We start from the raw sequence: 17,282 nt of genomic DNA, 5'->3' as shown, positions 1-17,282 counted from the left end.
TCCAGAACACTGAAAAGAGAATATTTTTGCTTTCTGATAATTAATCTGGCAATGCTGACACATGCACACATACACCTGGCCCATAGCTGTCAACTTTTCCCTCTTCTTGCGAGGAATCCTATTCGGAATAAGGGAATTTCCCTTTAAAAAAGGGAAACATTGACAGCTATGCCCTGGCCAAAAGAAGAAGAAGCTGTAGAACTTTATCACCATAGATTCAGGTCAAGCCCCTCCACTGCCCATTGCTATCTCCAGGCTTCAGTCCCTCACCTGTGAAAGTGGGCAGTGTATTTTGCAAGTTCAGTGCATGGCAAAAACATGAGAGTTTGCAAGAACAGGCTTTGCCCATGGAAAGCTACATAATATTTTTTTGCAAAATCCAATCCATGTACAGGTTGCTTCAGAGCAAAAGAAGAAGAGGAAGAGCTCCCTGCCCATGAGGAGCTTATACAATGAAGAGTTTTGACAGCGAAGGGGAAATCATTAGTTAGGAAATCATGGAGATAAATAGGAGACATTATCACTTTTCACCTGACCACAACATACAAACCCACCACGTTACTCTTGCCTAGGGATGCAAAAACCTTCCCATTTCTGTTTCTCAATCTTCCAGTCTTAAATTCAATTCCACATGTTTCCATGTCAGTATGCTTCTTCATTTTTTCAAATCCTTATAAAAAGAGCCAGGCACTAACCCCCCTGCTCAGGGCAGCCTCTCCACATGCCGCCTGCCACCAGTTTGGGACTTCCTCAGTGTGCTGCCCACGTCACCAGCAGAGGACGCCAATGTGGAGTCATGGCAGCTGCCCCATGTCCCGCAGTGGAATATACTCCACTATGCAGCCTGAGCAACCAGAGGGAGGAGAAGCACCTCTGGCGGCAGCAGTTGCAATAGGCACCTCTGGAGAGTTCATCAAGCCTTGGGGGAGCAGAACCTTGATTCTCAGTCAGTCACCAAAAAAAGACTTTTTGAGGTACAGTACTCTCAAATAGAGAATCTTCAGATGCAAAATGAAACTGGTACCCAGCTAATTTTGAACCATGGTTACAAACCAAATCGGCCAAGCCAAGCATGCAAATATATGGTAAAAAAATAAAATAAGAAATTGATTAAAAAGTGGGTCCTTGGTCTGAAAAGGTTGATGATACCTGTTCTGGACTAGGGATGCAAAAATCTGTCCATTTTGCTTTCTCATTTTTACAATCTCCACATTTCACATCTGTTTGCTGGATCAGGCCTAAGAGGGCCCATCTACTCAGCATCTTGTCCTCACAGTAGCCACCCAAATGCCCTGCAAGCAGGATCCGAAAACATGAGCAACTCTTCCCTACTTCAGTTTCCAGCAACTGGTAGGGTCTAAAGTCTGCTGTCTAAAGTGCTAGGATGCAGCACTGACATGACCAATGAGAGAGAGAGAGAGAGAGAGAGAGAGAGAGAGAGAGAGAGAACACACACTCAAGGGGCCCCCACTTCAGCCTTGCTTTTCTGCCCCCACCCCCTTGCACAAGCCGATCCCCCAGATCCCAGTGTCCAGCCCTGTGGAGGAGGAAATAAAGTTGCAAAGGGTAAGCAACGCAAATGATTGACTGAAAGAGAGAGACAGACAACGAACCCTGGTGATAAAAGAGAACTAAGGAAATGTAGCTCGGTGTGGAAGGTGGAAGCAAAGGCGTCAACAGCTCTGAGCTCCTCGCCCACATGGCAAGTGTCAACACATTCACCTTATCCAGTGGTGCTTTTTGGGGTGGTGGAGGAGGGAGAAGGCAGAAAGAATGCAAAACCCTGGCCCAGCTCCAAAGTTTTCTCCAGCAGAATAGAAGAGAAAGAGAGATGTCATTCCTTGCACTCTAATTGGCCTTCCCCCAATTTTTGCTCCATTCCTTCCTTTCTGCACCATTTCAGGCTTATTCTGCTACGAAGCCAAACAATTGCTTTATAACTCTGGGGGACTGTTTGACCGTCTGCGAGCCAGACTGGAAGCAGGCGCACAGCAAATGCGGGAGAGGCCAAGCTTAGCACCCATTGGAAGAGCTGAGGAACGGCTTTTGTTTTTAAATAATTGTCTCCTCCTTTTTGCCAAAGCTAAAATTTGTGTGTTATATGTACATATTTAGCACATATACATATAACACACACATAAAGGTAAAGGTATAGGTACCCCTGCCCGTACGGGCCAGTCGTGTCCGACTCTGGGGTTGCATGCTCATCTCGCTCTAGAGGCCGTGAGCCGGCGCCATCCGCAGACACTTCCAGGTCACGTGGCCAACGTGACAAAGCTGCTCTAGTGAGCCTGCACCAGCGCAGCACACGGAAACGCCATTTACCTTCCCACTATAAAGCGGTCCCTATTTATCTACTTGCACTTAAGAGTGCTTTCGAACTGCTAGGTGGGCAGGAGCTGGGACCGAATGACTGGAGCTCACCCCGCCATGGGGATTTGAACCGCCGACCATACCATCGGCAAGTCCTAGGCACTGAGGTTTTACCCACAGCGCCACCCGCGTCCCATAACACACACACATATATCCTTAATTTGATAATCCAGGCAGAAGGGGAAGGGGCTTAATGTTTTTAAATAATTTCATCTTCCTTTTCAGCAAAGCGAAAGTGTTTTATGTGCCTGTCTACAGAATCTTATAACTGTAGAATTGGAAGAGTCATTTAGTCTAACTCCTCGAAATGCAGGAATCAAAGCCACAAAATCTCTGACTTGATGGCTTTCAAATCCCTATTTAAAAACCTCCAGCAAAGGGAAGTCCACTGCCTTCCCCTGCCAAAAAGTTCTTACTGTCAGGAATATGAACAACCTGCAGATTTAACACATAGAATAAGAGAGCAAGAAGAACGTACATTTAAAGAAGACTGGAAAACATGTATTGAATATATGGAAAATAACTGTATACAGCTGAAAAAGCAGACAGGATTAAGATAAATGCAACAGAGTACATAATTTTTGATGGATGTAAAAGTGGAAAATTTATTTAAATGGTTATCGTAAAATATGCAGGGATGTATGATATATAAAATGACCCATAGAAATAAAAGAGGGGAAGTGGTTGGATGTTTTAAAATTTGCAAAATGCTTTTGGGGAAGTAAAATTGAAAGTTTAATTTAAAAAATATTAATAAAAAAGAGTTCTTACTGTCATAAAGTTCTTCCTAAGGTTTAGAAGGAATCTCCATTCTTGTAATTTAAATCCACTGGTTTGAACATGATTAGAGGAGACCGGTTGGTGGAAGGTATTCAGGTCGGAGCGAAAGAGTATAAACTTAAAGCATTTGCAGATGACCTAGTATTGACCTTACAGGAGCCAGAGCCTAGTACCAAAAGGGTTCTGCAGCTGATTTATGAGTTTGGTCGAGTGGCGGGATTTAAACTTAATAAGCAAAAAACCAAGGTTCTAGAAAAAAACTTGACTTCTTTAGAATCAGAAAGGTTTCAGAAAGAGACAGATTTAAATGTGGTCAAAAAAGTAAGATATCTAGGGGTAAACATAACAGCGAAGAACAGGAACTTATATAAAGATAATTATGAAAAATGTTGGTCTGAAATCAAAAGGGATCTAGATGTTTGGTCAAGATTGAAACTTTCCTTGTCAGGACGTATTGCTGCTGTTAAGATGAATGTATTGCCAAAAATGCTGTTTTTGTTTCAAACTTTGCAGATTGTGGATAAAATGGAGTGTTTTGGGAGGTGGCAGAGAGATATTTCTAAATTTGTCTGGCAGGGCAAAAAGCCCAGAATCAAGTTTAAGATATTAACCGATGCTAAAGAAAGAGGGGGCTTTGCCCTGCCAGACTTAAAGTTGTACTATGAATCAGCAGCTTTCTGCTGGTTGAAGGATAGGCTACTTCTTGAAAACACTGATGTTTTGGATTTGGAAGGATTTAACAATGCTTTTGGTTGGCATGCATATTTGTGGTATGACAAGGTTAAAATACATAAGGCTTTCAAGAATCATGTTGTCAGAAAAGCAGTGTTTAATGTCTGGTCGAAATATAAAGATTTATTGGAAAACAAGACCCCAAGGTGGTTATCACCAATGGAGGCTAAGGCCCCGAAAAGACTCAACATGGAGGCCAAATGGCCGAAATATTGGGAAATAATAGAAAAAGATGGAGACAATTGGAGGTTGCAGAATATGGAGAAAATAAAGGATAAAGTGCGAGATTGGTTACATTATGCTCAGATTAAAGAAGTTTTTAAGTTGGACAAAAAGATAGGATTCCAGGTGGAAAAATCAAAGTTAGAAACTGAACTGTTAGAACCCAGCTCTAAGATACTTTCAAGAATGTATAACCTGCTGTTAAAATGGAATACACAGGATGAAACAGTCAAATCAGCGATGATAAAATGGGCACAGGACATAGGGTATAATATTATGTTTGCTGACTGGGAAAAGTTATGGACCACAGGTTTGAGATTTACGGCATGTAATGCCTTGAAAGAAAATATTATGAAAATGATATATAGGTGGTACATGACTCCAGTCAAGCTTGCAAAGATATACCATTTATCTGACAATAAATGTTGGAAGTGTAAAGAAGCTGAAGGAACTTTCTTTCACCTCTGGTGGACTTGCCCTAGGGTGAAGGTTTTCTGGGAAATGATATATAATGAGTTGAAAAAGGTATTTAAGTATACCTTCCCTAAGAAACCAGAGGCCTTTCTCTTAGGCATTGTCGGCCAGAGTGTGCAAAAGAAGGATCGAACTTTTTTATGTATGCTACGACAGCAGCAAGGATACTTATCGCTAAATGCTGGAAAACCCAAGATTTGCCCACACTGGAAGAATGGCAGATGCAACTGATGGACTATATGGAACTGGCGGAGATGACTGGCAGAATTCGAGACCTGGGAGAAGAACTGGTGGAGGAGGACTGGAAGAAATTTAAGGATTATCTACAAAAATATTGTAAATTGTATGAATGTTAAGAAAGATGTAAGATTAGTAATAATATGGCTTCAACAAATTAGTTATAAAGAATACAAATTTAAGTGTAATTGGAAGAAAAGATAAATTTTGGTTAAATAGTATTTTATAATTAAATCTCTAAAAGAGTGATTTTAAATTCCAAAATTTGAGATTTAATCTTGGGAAATTATATTATATGAATGGAATCATCTTAATAATTTGCCAGCAAAATTTATGAGTTTAGAATGCAGGAACAAGAGGTGTGAGGAAGTCCTAGGATGAGAATGAAATGTGGATATTGGAAAAGACTATGTTATTATGTATGCTTTTTATTGTTTTAAAATTTTTTAATAAATATTATATAATAAAAAAAAAAATTAAATCCACTGGTTTGGGTGAGTCTTACCATCCGGAGCAGGAGAAAGCAATCTTGCTCCATCTTCCATGTGACAGCCTTTTAGATATTTGATGGCTATCCTATCTCCTCTCAGTCTCCTCTTTTCCAGGCTAAACATACCCAGCTACTTCAACTGTTCCTCATAAGGCTTGGTTTCCAGACTATTAATCATCTTGGTCACCTTCCTCTGCACAAATTCCAGTTTGTCAATCTCCTTCTTAAACTATTGTGCCCAGAACTGCGCCTAGGACTCCAGCTGGGTTCTGTCCAAGGCAGAATAAAGTGGTACTTTTACTTCCCTTGATCTGGACATCAGACTTTTATATTTCTATCTATCTATCTACTGTATTTATCAAGTTCCCAACTTAGCCTACTCACAAAGTTGTTGTGGGGATTAAACAAAGAGTGCGGAGAACCACGTTGAGCTTCTCAGAGTGAGAGAGAAAAGTGATACATGAATTCAATAAATAAGTACAATTAAATATGCAGGCGATTTCCCCTAATGTAATACATTCTTTTGACTACTTTCCCTAACACACACATACAGTGGTGCCTCGCAAGACGAAAAGAATCCGTTCCACAAGTCTCTTCATCTTGCGGTTTTTTCGTCTTGCAAAGCAACCCTATTAGCGGCTTAGCGGATTAGCGCTATTAGCGGCTATTAGCGGCAAAGTGGCAAAGCGGCTATTAGCGGCTTAGAAAAAGGGGGGGAGCGAAAAAAATCGCAAGACTCCCAAGACGTTTTCATCTTGCGAAGCAAGCCCATAGAGAAATTCGTCTTGCGAAGTGCCTCGAAAAACGGAAAACCCTTTCGTCTAGCAGGTTTTTCGTCTTGCGAGGCATTCGTCTTGCGGGGCACCACTGTATCTACCTGCACAGTTTTCTCCATTATTTCTAACCAAAGAACTGCATCACAACTCTGGAGAAGTGTAAATTTTGCAGGATAGCAACATTTCACTCCACCTATTGTTTGAGGAAGAGCAAATCATGCAGGCTTGTGTTGAAATGCCAAGAAAGCCAAATTTGTTCAGCATCCCCTAAGTCAGGAAACCAGCCTGGAATTTCCTGCAGGAACAGAACATGTACATGGAGGAAGACTCAATTTTTAAAAAAGAAAATAATAATGTGGACTAGCATCTACATCTTTGGACTTGACCTGCAAAGCCTGCTTCAATCTAGCCCTGCTTTGAATGTGACTCCATTCTGGTCATCTTCTCAATGATGTGTCACCCGACTTTCACACCCAAACCCAAGTCTGGCTCTTGGATAAACACCCCTGCAGATGCCTTGAAGTCTGTAGGAGGGGGCTGTTATTTTGCTCTTTCCCTCTCTTCACATCCTGCACCCCATCAACCTGCTCACTCCCCCGCCCACATCCATAAAAGCATCTGAAAAAGCAGCACCATTGTGGGGAGGGAAACACCATAAACCTTTTTTTTTTTTAAGGGCAGAGAAACAGCTGGGAAAGCCATTACCCACTTTATGGGCCCCCAAGATCAGGGCTGCCCCTTTCATTTGGGGGATGGGGTGACCGTCTGCAGTCCCATGAAGACCAAGGGGGGTGGGTCACCATAGTTCACAGGAGGTCCAAATTCAAGACTCCCCAGAAATAAAACCTGACCTCTAAACAGAACAGGGAAGATGGACAAAAGAAAACTTTCCTCAGCTGCCATAAAAGTAGTTAAGTGGACTGGGCTTGAAGACCCGCCCCCCCCCAAAAAAAAAACCAAGCCACGTTTCTCCTTTGAAGGAAGCCAACAGCAGCATTTGATCCATTTCAGTTCCTAAAAGGACACCAAAATTTTGTTGGTTCTGCATTTGTAGGAACTCAATCCTTTAGTTTAGCAGCCCCAACATTTTGGCGCTCCCTGCCCACTGCTACTTGGCAGGCGCCTTCACTGCACTTTTTTCAGCACCTGCTAAAAACATTTTCGTTTAAACAAGCTGCCCCAGATGTTTAGAATGTCGGTGTGGAGTTTTAATCGGTTTATAGTCTATTCTTATGTGAATTTTTCAACGCCTTACATTATTGCTGTTTATTTTTTCTTATTGGTTCATTTGGCGGGGGGAGTTACAATCAAGTGGTGTATAAATTTTATGAAATAAATAAAAGGAAGGGGAGCCTGTGACTCTCCAGTTGCTGGTGGGCCAACTACCATCAGCAACCCCAAACCGTGATGATGGATGATGGGCAACATCCAGACGGTCACAGATGCTCCGCATCACCCCTCCTTATGATTGAAAATCAACTCTGTCCTGGAGCTTAAAAATTAATATGCAAAAGTTTAAAAGGCGCAAGGAGATAGGATAATAATATATTAAGGATGGAATAACAAATAAAGTGAATAACAGTAACAAAAATAATAGTAAATAAAGAAGATCACACACAGGTGGAGGGAAATACTGGACAATGGGGGAGGGAGGTGAAGGGATTAAATGAAATTGTTAAAGATTGGTATAGGATTTAAGAGATTTAATTTTTTTATAAAGATTCTGTAAGGAAAGCAGAAAGCAGCAAGAAATATCAAGTAAAGGTATCGGAGAGGAGATCAGTGTAAATGAAAACATGAGACATGGTTTTGTTATATATGATTTTATTTTGGAGTTGTCTATTTATTTTTGAGTACAACTCGGTACTTCTGATCATGTTTAAGGTACCACTTCTTCTACGGCCCCCAACCCCTGTTCTCACACAAACCCCTTCTGTCCCTTGAACAGGAAAGGAAAGAAAGAACACAAGCTTCTCCTGAGGAATGCAGAAGAGTATCTTTTAAAAATAGAAAAATATTATTGATATGCTGAGCAATGTTTTAAAAATGTATCCGTAATATTGCATAAAGTGCCAGCATGCTGTAGTGGTTAGATTGCTGGACCTAAGAGACATGGGTTCAAATCCAGCACTCAGCCATGAAACTTGGGAGTCAGTTCCTGCCTCTCAGGGTGACTTGCCACATGCAGTTGTTGTGGGGATTAAATGAGAATCTGGGAGAAAAAGGTGCTACATTCCAATCTGGCCATGAAGCACCCCAGGTGTGTCCAAGTCCCTGTCTCTCAGCCTGAACTACCTCACAGGGTTGGTGTGGGGATTAAATGAGGAGGAAGAAAATCAAGTAGCCCACCTTGAGCTCCTTGGAGGAAATGGTGGGATATAACTGCACTAAAAGAAAAAAGAGAGGAACTGCTTGCACCTGTGGAATGCGCTAGTTGGGTACTGCCCTAAGGAGTTTGCCATCGTCTTTGAGATAGTGATCCCATATCAGTCCCAAAAGATACTTGATGTCATCCTTACTTAAAAGCATTGTAGTAGTAATAGTAGTAGTACAGTCATACCTCGGGTTGAAGTAGCTTCTGGATAAGTATTTTCGGGTTGCATGCTGCGGCAACCCAGAAGTAATGGAGCGTGTTACTTCCGGGTTTCGCCGCTTGTGCATGCGCAGACGCTCAAAATGACGTCACGCGCATGTGCAGAAATGGCGAATCGCCGGGTTGCGTTCGCTTCTGGATGTGAACGGGGCTCCAGAACAGATCCCGTTCACATCTAAATGTACCACTGTAGTTGTTATAATTAGAGAAAACACCTCTGGTCCCTCACACACATACACACACAAAGCAGAATCCTACAGCGGCCCAGAAATTTGATGTTTGACCACAATGGAGCAGAGATCCCCATCTCCATGTCAATGTGCTGATTCTGCTTTGACTTGGGATTTTCTCTCTCCAAGACCTGGCATGGAAACGGCATTGCCCATTGCCAAGAACAACAACAGTAATAGATACCTAAAATCCTGGACTGCCTCTTAGCTCTTGATAAAAGGCAGTTTGCTAAAGAATAAAAAGTATGAAAGGTTGCCCAGGGCTCCCAGCCAGCAATGCAAAACTCTGGGACCCATTCACTCCGATATCCCTGAATATTAGGAATTGCACATGGTGTCTGAAACGGTAAAGAAGCTCTCGGCTGAATCAGGCCAGTGGCCCACCTACTCCAGCATCCTGTTCTCACATTGGCCAACCAGATGCCCATTATAGGAAGCCCATAAGCAGGACCTGAGCACAAGAGCAGCCCTCTCCCCTCCTGTGGTTTCCAGCAACCGGCATTCAGAATAATTGCTGGCTCCAACTGCGGAGGCAGAGCACAGCCATTGTGGCTAGCAGCCGCAGATAGCCCTCTCCTCTGTGAATTTGACTCTAAATCCTCTTTTAAAGCCATCAAAGTTTGTGGCCATCTCTGCCTCCTGTGGGAATAAATTTCATAGTTTGCACTGCATGAAGAAGGACTTTCTTTTGGACTGAATTTCCTTTAGGGCTGATGGTGGCAATCCCCCCCCCCCCCATAGGACTCCCTGTCTATTGAGATCAAGCAAGTTCCTTCACTATACAGTGGTACCTCTGGTTACGTACATCATTCTTTCCGGAGGTCCGTTCTTAACCTGAAGCACCACTTTAGCTAATGGGGCCTCCCGCTGCCACCGCACAATTTCTGTTCTCACCCTGAAGCAAAGTTCTTAACCCGAGGTACTACTTCCAAGTTAGCGGAGTCTGTAACCTGAAGCGTATGTAACACAAGGTACCACTGTACTCTCTTCAGTGCCTAATAAAAGCATTATTCTTTAGACAAGTCTGTCCAGATGTTTACAAAGTTGATATGAGTTCTAATTTAACTTCTGGAATGTTTTAAATTATTGTGTTAACTTTTCATATTGATAATTTTACTGTTTTATCTTTTTTTTGTAAAACTGCTTTGAGGTTTTGCTTTGCTTTTTTTTTTTTTTACAATCAAGTGGTGGTGTATAAATTTTAACAAACAAATAAAATATTTTTTATCCCTCCCTGGATATTCCAACATACAGCTTTGCTGGGTGTCCATGAGATTTTGCACTACAACAAAGAGAGGAAAACGTTTAACTATGAAAGGCCTGGACCACACGTTTGGCCAGAGATGTTCTCACAGTAAACATTTTAGGGGGAGGGGGGCAATATAACCCAGTTCCTTCCAGAATGCTTAGAGGTGTGTATCTGTGGAGAGGGGGCTGCTAACTTGCAGTCACACATGCAAAGGCACAAAAGGTGGCTTCTAAGATACTGGAGGCCCCAGCACTGCAGGGCTAGGCAGCACTATCTGGTTTTGAAGAGCAAAGCAAACATGAAGAAACATGTTTAACCTATGCTGTTGACATATAAAGGGGGATTTAATCTTTTTTTTTTTCCTTTTTCTTCTAGTTCTTCTTAGCAATTGCTGAGTTTTGAACAAAATAGTCCCAAGGGCAATTCTCCCCTGTGAAAACAATATTTTAACATTTCATTATGAAATTGCAAGATTGCCTACGCAGAAATGGGGAGCGGGGTGCTGGTGGTGCAGAAACCAGACCTTTGTCCCTAGTTCAAAACCAGCTTTCAGGAGGACAAGGACAGTCCTCTCATTTTGCAAAGCCCAAGGTCCACATCCCTCCATAGACAACCTTCAGGCCACTTGGTAAAGCAGGGTGATCAACTTCAGGATCAAACCATTGGACCATCTAGTCATAAGATGATAAGAAGAGCTTGCAGGATCAAGTCCATCTAGTCCAGCATCTTATTCTCACAGCACCCAACTGGATGCCCTAATGGGAAACCCTCAATCAGGACCTGAGTGCAACAACATATCCTTTCCAGTAGCTGGACAGGAAACCCTTGGGCATGGTTCTGCTATCAGAGCCGGTCTCCTTAAGAGACCGGCTGCTGGATCAGGCTAAAGAGGTCTCATCACAGTCCAGCATCTTGTTCTGAGGTTGGCCAACCAGATGCTCCAATGCAAAGCCTTCAAGCAGAACCTGAGCACAATAACACTCTCCTGCCCTGCTGCTTCCAGCAACTGGTATTCAGAAGCAGACTGTGGAGGCAAAGCCACAAACTTGAGGCACATCCATGCCCAATGGCTTGGCTGAAGGCAAACCCTGACTCACAGCAAGTCAAAAAAATGAAGTCTAGATGGGGTTTCACTGTGTGCCTTAACCACACTCTCACTTTCAGGGTGGAGGAATACCAAAAATCCAGGAAGAATGGATGCCATCCTTTTGAGCTCTTCATGGGTTATCTTGAGGCACCTCTTCTACACACACACACACACACACACACACACCGCAGTAGCAGCACAAAAGAGAGAATTATTCCATCATACTCACAACACATGACTCAGTTGCCTTCCAAAAACTTGGGAGTTAGGAGTCTTGGGAGTAAAAAATAAATAAAAGCCAGAAGATAGCACTGTAATTGGGCGTGGTTGGGAAATCAGTCTGAGGGGGCCATACAGACAGAGAAATGACCACAGTCTTCTGCCTTTGGATGGTAAGGTTTTTAAGTTTGCTTCCACAACTTTCTTAGCAACCTTCCAGAGGCCATGAGCCAGTTGTGGGCAATGCTAGAGGAAAAGGTGAGCAGAGGAGCAGATGTGAATTTTATCTTTGTGCAGTAGACTAGTTTCAACACCCACACGCCTCCTCCATCCTCTGTCCAGGCAAAGCAAAAGGCATCATCACAGATCAAGAACACATCTGCAGCCAGACAAAAGAGAGGGGTGTGGTCTAGGAAGAGAATGTGGCTTGGGGGATGCCCTGAGGGCCACGTAGAGCATGCTGGAGGGCCACTTCAGCCTCCCAGGATTCCTGTTCCTCACTCCCTGCCTTCAAGACCAATGCATTTATTATGACATAAGTTTTCATAGACTCAAGCCCTCTGCATCAAATTCTAAAAATTTGCAGGTACCTAAAGGGGAATATTGTGCTTGCTGTTTCATAGGTTCAAAGAATCTTAGAGTTGGAAGAGACCCTGAGGATCATCTAGTTCAACCCCCTGCAATGCAGAAATCTCAACACAGAATTATAGAAGAGTGGGAAGGGACCCTGAGGGTCATCCAGTCCACCCCCCTGGAATGCAGGAACATGCAGCTGTCCCATACAGGAATCAAACCTGCAACCCTGGCATGATCAACACCAAGCTCCAACCAACTGAACCATTTGGGGGCTCATATGTGTGTGTGTGAACCCTACTGTCAGTGAGCATAGCCACTTTCTACTGAGTCAGACCCCTGGTAGCTGACTGGTAGCAGCTCGCCAGGAGTTCAAGCAGAGGGTCTCTACCTCCCCTGTCCTGGAGATGTCACAGAATGAACCTGGGACCCTTCTGCATGCAAAGCAACAATTCCCAAAATAATAAAGTAATTATTCTAGTCCTCATCATTCTGGATAAAGGGTTCAGTTGAACAGGAATGTAGAGAGCTGCCTTATCCTGAATCAGACTACTGGACTTTCTAGCTCAGTACAATCTACACTGACAGCGGCTCTCCAGGGTTTCAGGCAGGGGATATTTGCAGCCCTACCTGGAAATGCAGGTGAGGATTGAACCTGGGACATTCTGCATGCAAAGCAGGTGCTCAGCCACTGAGTTATGCTCTTCCTCCAAACTAATAGCCCAGTCCTCATGCTTGAGTTTGCCCATTGGTCCACTGAGCTCAACGCTGTCTGTGCTGAGTGGTAGAAATGGGTCTCTGCCTTTTCAGTCAGGGGACCTTCTCAGAACCTACCTGGAGATGCAATTGGCAACTGAACGTTGGACATTCTATATGCAAAAGGAAAGCAAATTCCTTGGAGGCTGTAGAAGGAGGGTTTTATCCACACAGTTCACACATTTTATTCTTTATTTATTAGGCATTATCATCTCTCACTCTTTCATCTTACCATCTCAGGGCACATTGCAAATCGATTAAAGATGCAAAGGACCAAAGAAACAGGGCAGAGTGAATAAAAATAAGATCAGATCATGGGGGGGATATGATGAATACAACCTTTGTCACGAATGCACAATTTTGGGACTAGTTCACTACAAAGTTTGTGAATGGAAGGAATCAAACCCAAGGCAACACTAAAAAACATAAGGCAAACTTGCTCATTCAGGTCAGTGGTCCATCTAGTCCAACACCCTGTTCTTACCATGGCCAACCAGGTACCTGAATGGGAAGCCCCAAAGCAGGCGCCCTCTCCCCTCCTGCAGTTTACAGCAACTGGTATTCAGAAGTGTTGCTGTCAGTCAGAGCATAGCACTGTGACTAGTAGCCATCAATTTGCCCTTTCCAGTGGCACCAACCCTGGTGGTTAAGAGATTATTAAGAGACGGGTGCAAATGCAGCCCCCGACCCCAGCTATCTCCAAGTGCAGCACATCATGAGGCAAACCACAGAAAGAGGCCACACTGAACCTGCTTCTCAGAACTTTTATCATGTTCAGCCGTGAGCATCAACCAGGAGAGGGGGGGGGGAGAGAGAGAGGGAGAAATCCAGACAGTGGCAAAGACTAGCAAGTCAGAACAGGGCTGAAAAGTGATTGAAACTCTTGTCATAAATAAGGAAGAAGAAAAAAATCACAGGTGGAAATTAATTTGAAAGGAAAGGAAAGGAGGAGGAGAAGGAGGTGTAAGACTGGGGGTGGGAGTGGTGTCGGGGAATCCCCTCATCACCCAATATTTCTGTCAAGACCAGGCTCCTAGATCAAGGCTGGCTGTAACCCTCACAGACTTTGTAAATAGTTCTACCAAATGCATTGTGCTTTTGGAGAGATTTTTGGGAGGAGAAGATGCATTGAAAATAGATTTAAAGAGAAATAAAAATTAAAGGAGGGAAGAAATATTATGGGGGTGAGGGAAGAGCAATAGGTGTGTTCTTTAAAGCTCCAGAAAGCTCCAGTTCCAGAAAGATGCTAGGATTCAGGACTTGCCTTCCCCAAGGGGGGCGGGATAAAAAAAATACAAATCCCCCTAAAATCCAGAAGTAGAAACTGTTAACCAATACAGTTTTTCCTGCTTAAAAAGCCCGCCCCCTAAAATCACAAGGAGCTGCTTATTCTATTCAGAACTCAAAAGTCAAAACGCAGAGCTGGACTGGGAAGTTAACTGGATCACTTTTCTGCTATTTTTCTTTTGAAGAGAAACTTTCCCACACCGTGGTGGGATCACCGCCGGAGTTTTGCAACAGTTGCAAGATCAGGCCTTTTTCCTCTCGATTTTGAAAGCCTCTTTCGGATCTCTCTCCCTCCCCCTCCACTCCGCCCCACGTTCAATCGCTCAACCCACTGCCAACTTCCAAAGGCGAAAAAGGAAACGCAGCCAGTCCCGATCCCAGAAACGGTGTCTTCCCCTCAAACAACAACAACAAACCCATTCCCTCCCCCCAGCAATTAACAGTAGGGTTTTTTTTTGGGGGGTGGGAATGCATGGGCTCTTCCTTGGACTGTCCCAAGGCGCTCCATGCAAATTTGCAGAGATCACTTTTTTTAAAAAGCATTTAAAAGAAAAATCAAATGCAACACAAAAGCAACACAACAGATCGCCGTGGCCTGCCCTGATTTCCCCATGATTTGCACCGGGAGAGTGAAAACGACGAGGGAGCCTTGTGAAATTGACAAGGCCGCTTCTTTGAAATGTTATCAAAGGGGTTTTCGCTCCTGGCCACCCCCTTTCCCCTCCCCCCTAGAGAGAGAGCGGAGAGCTCGGACCTTCTCTGTGATCAAAAGATCGGCTGCGTAATAAAGACATTTTACCTCCCCCACAACACACCCCATTTCCCAGATCCCTTTCCACGACACTCAATATTGTGTGTGTGTGTGTGTGTGTGTGTGTGTGTGTGTGTTTAACACTGGCAACATAGAGATATTACAATATAGCTTTGCATTTTTTTCCCGAAGCGGCCCCTCTCCAGCTCCCCACCACCACCACGCCGCCCCGCTTTCTTTTTTTTTTAAAAAAAATTAGAAGCCGAGGAAAATCAGCCAATAAAACTCACCCAATGGAAGAAAATGCTTGGTGTCCATCGTTTCTGGTTTAACTCATGCCAAACGCGATTTGTGGGAGAGCGATCGGTGGAGGAATTTCTTTTTTCTTTTTAATTAAAAAAGGAAGGGGAGCAAAGAAAGAAGAAGAAACCTCACAGGACCAAAAAAAAAATCAAAGCCGGAAGAAGGGTTTGGGGGTTTTTTTAGGAGGCAGATTTAAGTGATTTTTTTTGCCCCCTCTCCGCAAGAATTACTTGTGCAAAGGTTGGCTGTTTGGAGATTGATTTGTTGATTGGGGGGGTCTCCCCCCTTTCGCCCCTCTCTTTCCTGCTCCTCCTCTACTCCACCCCACACTTGGAAGAAAAATAAAAAAGATGAATGTGACTGTCTCTAGGTCTGGATAGGAAAACGCCGCCAAGAAAGTCCCAGCGAGAGGCGAGTCAAAATTCCGCTCCCACGGGGTCCGCGCGAAGCCGAGACGGAGCGAGTTGTTGCAAACTCACCCAACAATATAACTAAAGTACTCGGGTGTGTGTGCGCGCCCGCGCGTGCCCCGCTCTGTTTCTGTCTCACTCACTCGCTCACTCGCTTTGCTGCTTCTCCCCTTCCACCGCCCGCAGCTGAAATTGCAAAAGGGACCCCGCCAAGGGGTAAACTGACGGCCGACAGGTCTAGCAGCGACGGGGCATTGTCCGGGTCTCAGGGCGCGCGCAGCTGGGATTTTAGGGAGGGGGAGTTTCGGAGCGGGAGATTTCCTAGGGACCTTAGGAACCAACTCCTACAGCCAGGGTCCCTTTGTCCCCCACATAAAATACTTGAGGGGCTTATGGGACCCCAAAGTTGGTGGGCATTGCGAGTCAAATGGTGTGTTGCCTGCCATGTCCTGTGATCGATTATGCGTGGCGGGGCTTACCTCCCACACACCCACCTCAATATTTTATTCAAGTTGTCACCCCTGCTAGGGACATAGGATGCTGCCTCATCCTGCATGCAAAGCTTAAGCCCACCAACTGAGAGCTATATGGCCCTTATCCTAAGATTCTAGTCCTCATCGTTCTGGATGAAGGGCTGCCATAGATAGAAACGGTGGAAGCTGCCTTCTACAGAGTCAAATCGTTGATCAACCACCTCAGTACTGTCTTCACTGACTAGTAACAATGGCTATCCAGGGTTCAAGGTGAGAGTCTTTCCCAGAGGTGTAGTGGGGGGGCTGGGGGCTGCCCTGGGCACAGCTTTTTTTTCTTTTTTCTTTTTTGAGGGTCACAGGGCATCTTCCTTCTCAGCCACCCTCCAGCTGAGAGGGTGCCTGAGAAGGATGCAGCAGCCCAGGTACCCGAAGAGCCCAGCGCTGCTTGCAAAAGCAGCTTGGGGCTGGGCTCACAGGGTTCCTGAACCACCATTTCCCTCCCAGCTGCCCTCCAGCTGGAGGGTGCCCAAGATGGACACCCCAGCTCCCTGCAAACCCAGTGCCACCCCCGCGAGTCTCACAAAGCAACTCTGGGTTTGCAGGGCGCTATGAATGTGCCCCTCAAAGCAAGCCAGCCAGAGAACCAGGGTCACTCCAGCGGCATGCCTGGTGTCCATGGTGTGCTGTGCTTGCCCTGGCACATGTGCACCTGCCCCAGGCACTGAGGGGAATTCTCCACCACTGTCTCTTCCCTCAGCCCCACCAGGAGATGTCATCAGGAATTCGACCTGGGACCTTTTCTGTGTTGTCCAAAGGCTCCACCATCAAGTGATAAGCCTTAAAAATGAAGTAAGGTTCTAATCCTCTGAATTAGGGTTGGTTTGGCATCTGTCCGTCCCATGAGACAATGGAGGAGTGCACCTTTGGGGGTGAAGTCAAACTGCTGGAAGGTTACAGTGCCTGCTGTGGCTGTAACTGCTGCTTCTCGCATTATTGTTGCTGCATTTTCAGCATCGAAGTGACCTCTCTGGGGTGTAAGCCTGGACAGTGTGCATAGAGGTCCTGGGCTGATCAGATGACAAGACTCCCCTCTCAATCCAAAGCAAAGCGGAGCAATACATTTGGCACCAACTTGGCCGCAGGAGTTGCTGGACGGAGGCATACAAGGTGCCAGGGTTTACTCCTTTGCCTTTTCCTCTCCCAAAGATGTCCCACAATGCAGTGGATAGAGATTATTCCTCAGGATTTACTCCCAAAGCCTTTGCCC

The 17,282-nt window shown here is 44.7% G+C and overlaps 1 protein-coding gene across 7 annotated transcripts in view; it reads right to left on the bottom strand.

The window, feature by feature from the left end:
- The window catches only part of RXRA (retinoid X receptor alpha), a 128,291-nt gene extending 112,590 nt beyond the window's left edge, over positions 1–15,701 (bottom strand). For 3 of the 7 annotated variants that reach the window (XM_079961360.1, XM_079961361.1, XM_079961363.1), the window contains exon 1: positions 15,120–15,699. In XM_079961360.1, the coding sequence (XP_079817486.1) occupies positions 15,120–15,147 (28 nt within the window). In that variant the 5' untranslated portion in view covers positions 15,148–15,699. Of the gene's footprint in view, positions 1–15,119 lie in introns of all 7 variants that reach the window. The other 4 variants (XM_079961362.1, XM_079961364.1, XR_013834680.1 and 1 more) reach the window with 3 other exon arrangements.
- Between the last annotated feature and the right edge of the window lie 1,581 nt (positions 15,702–17,282).

This window comes from Podarcis cretensis (genome assembly GCF_951804945.1).
Source record: "Podarcis cretensis genome assembly, chromosome: Z".
Lineage (NCBI taxonomy): Eukaryota > Metazoa > Chordata > Lepidosauria > Squamata > Lacertidae > Podarcis > Podarcis cretensis.
Note: the sequence above shows the minus strand (reverse complement) of the source record. Positions and strands in the feature narration are given on the sequence as shown.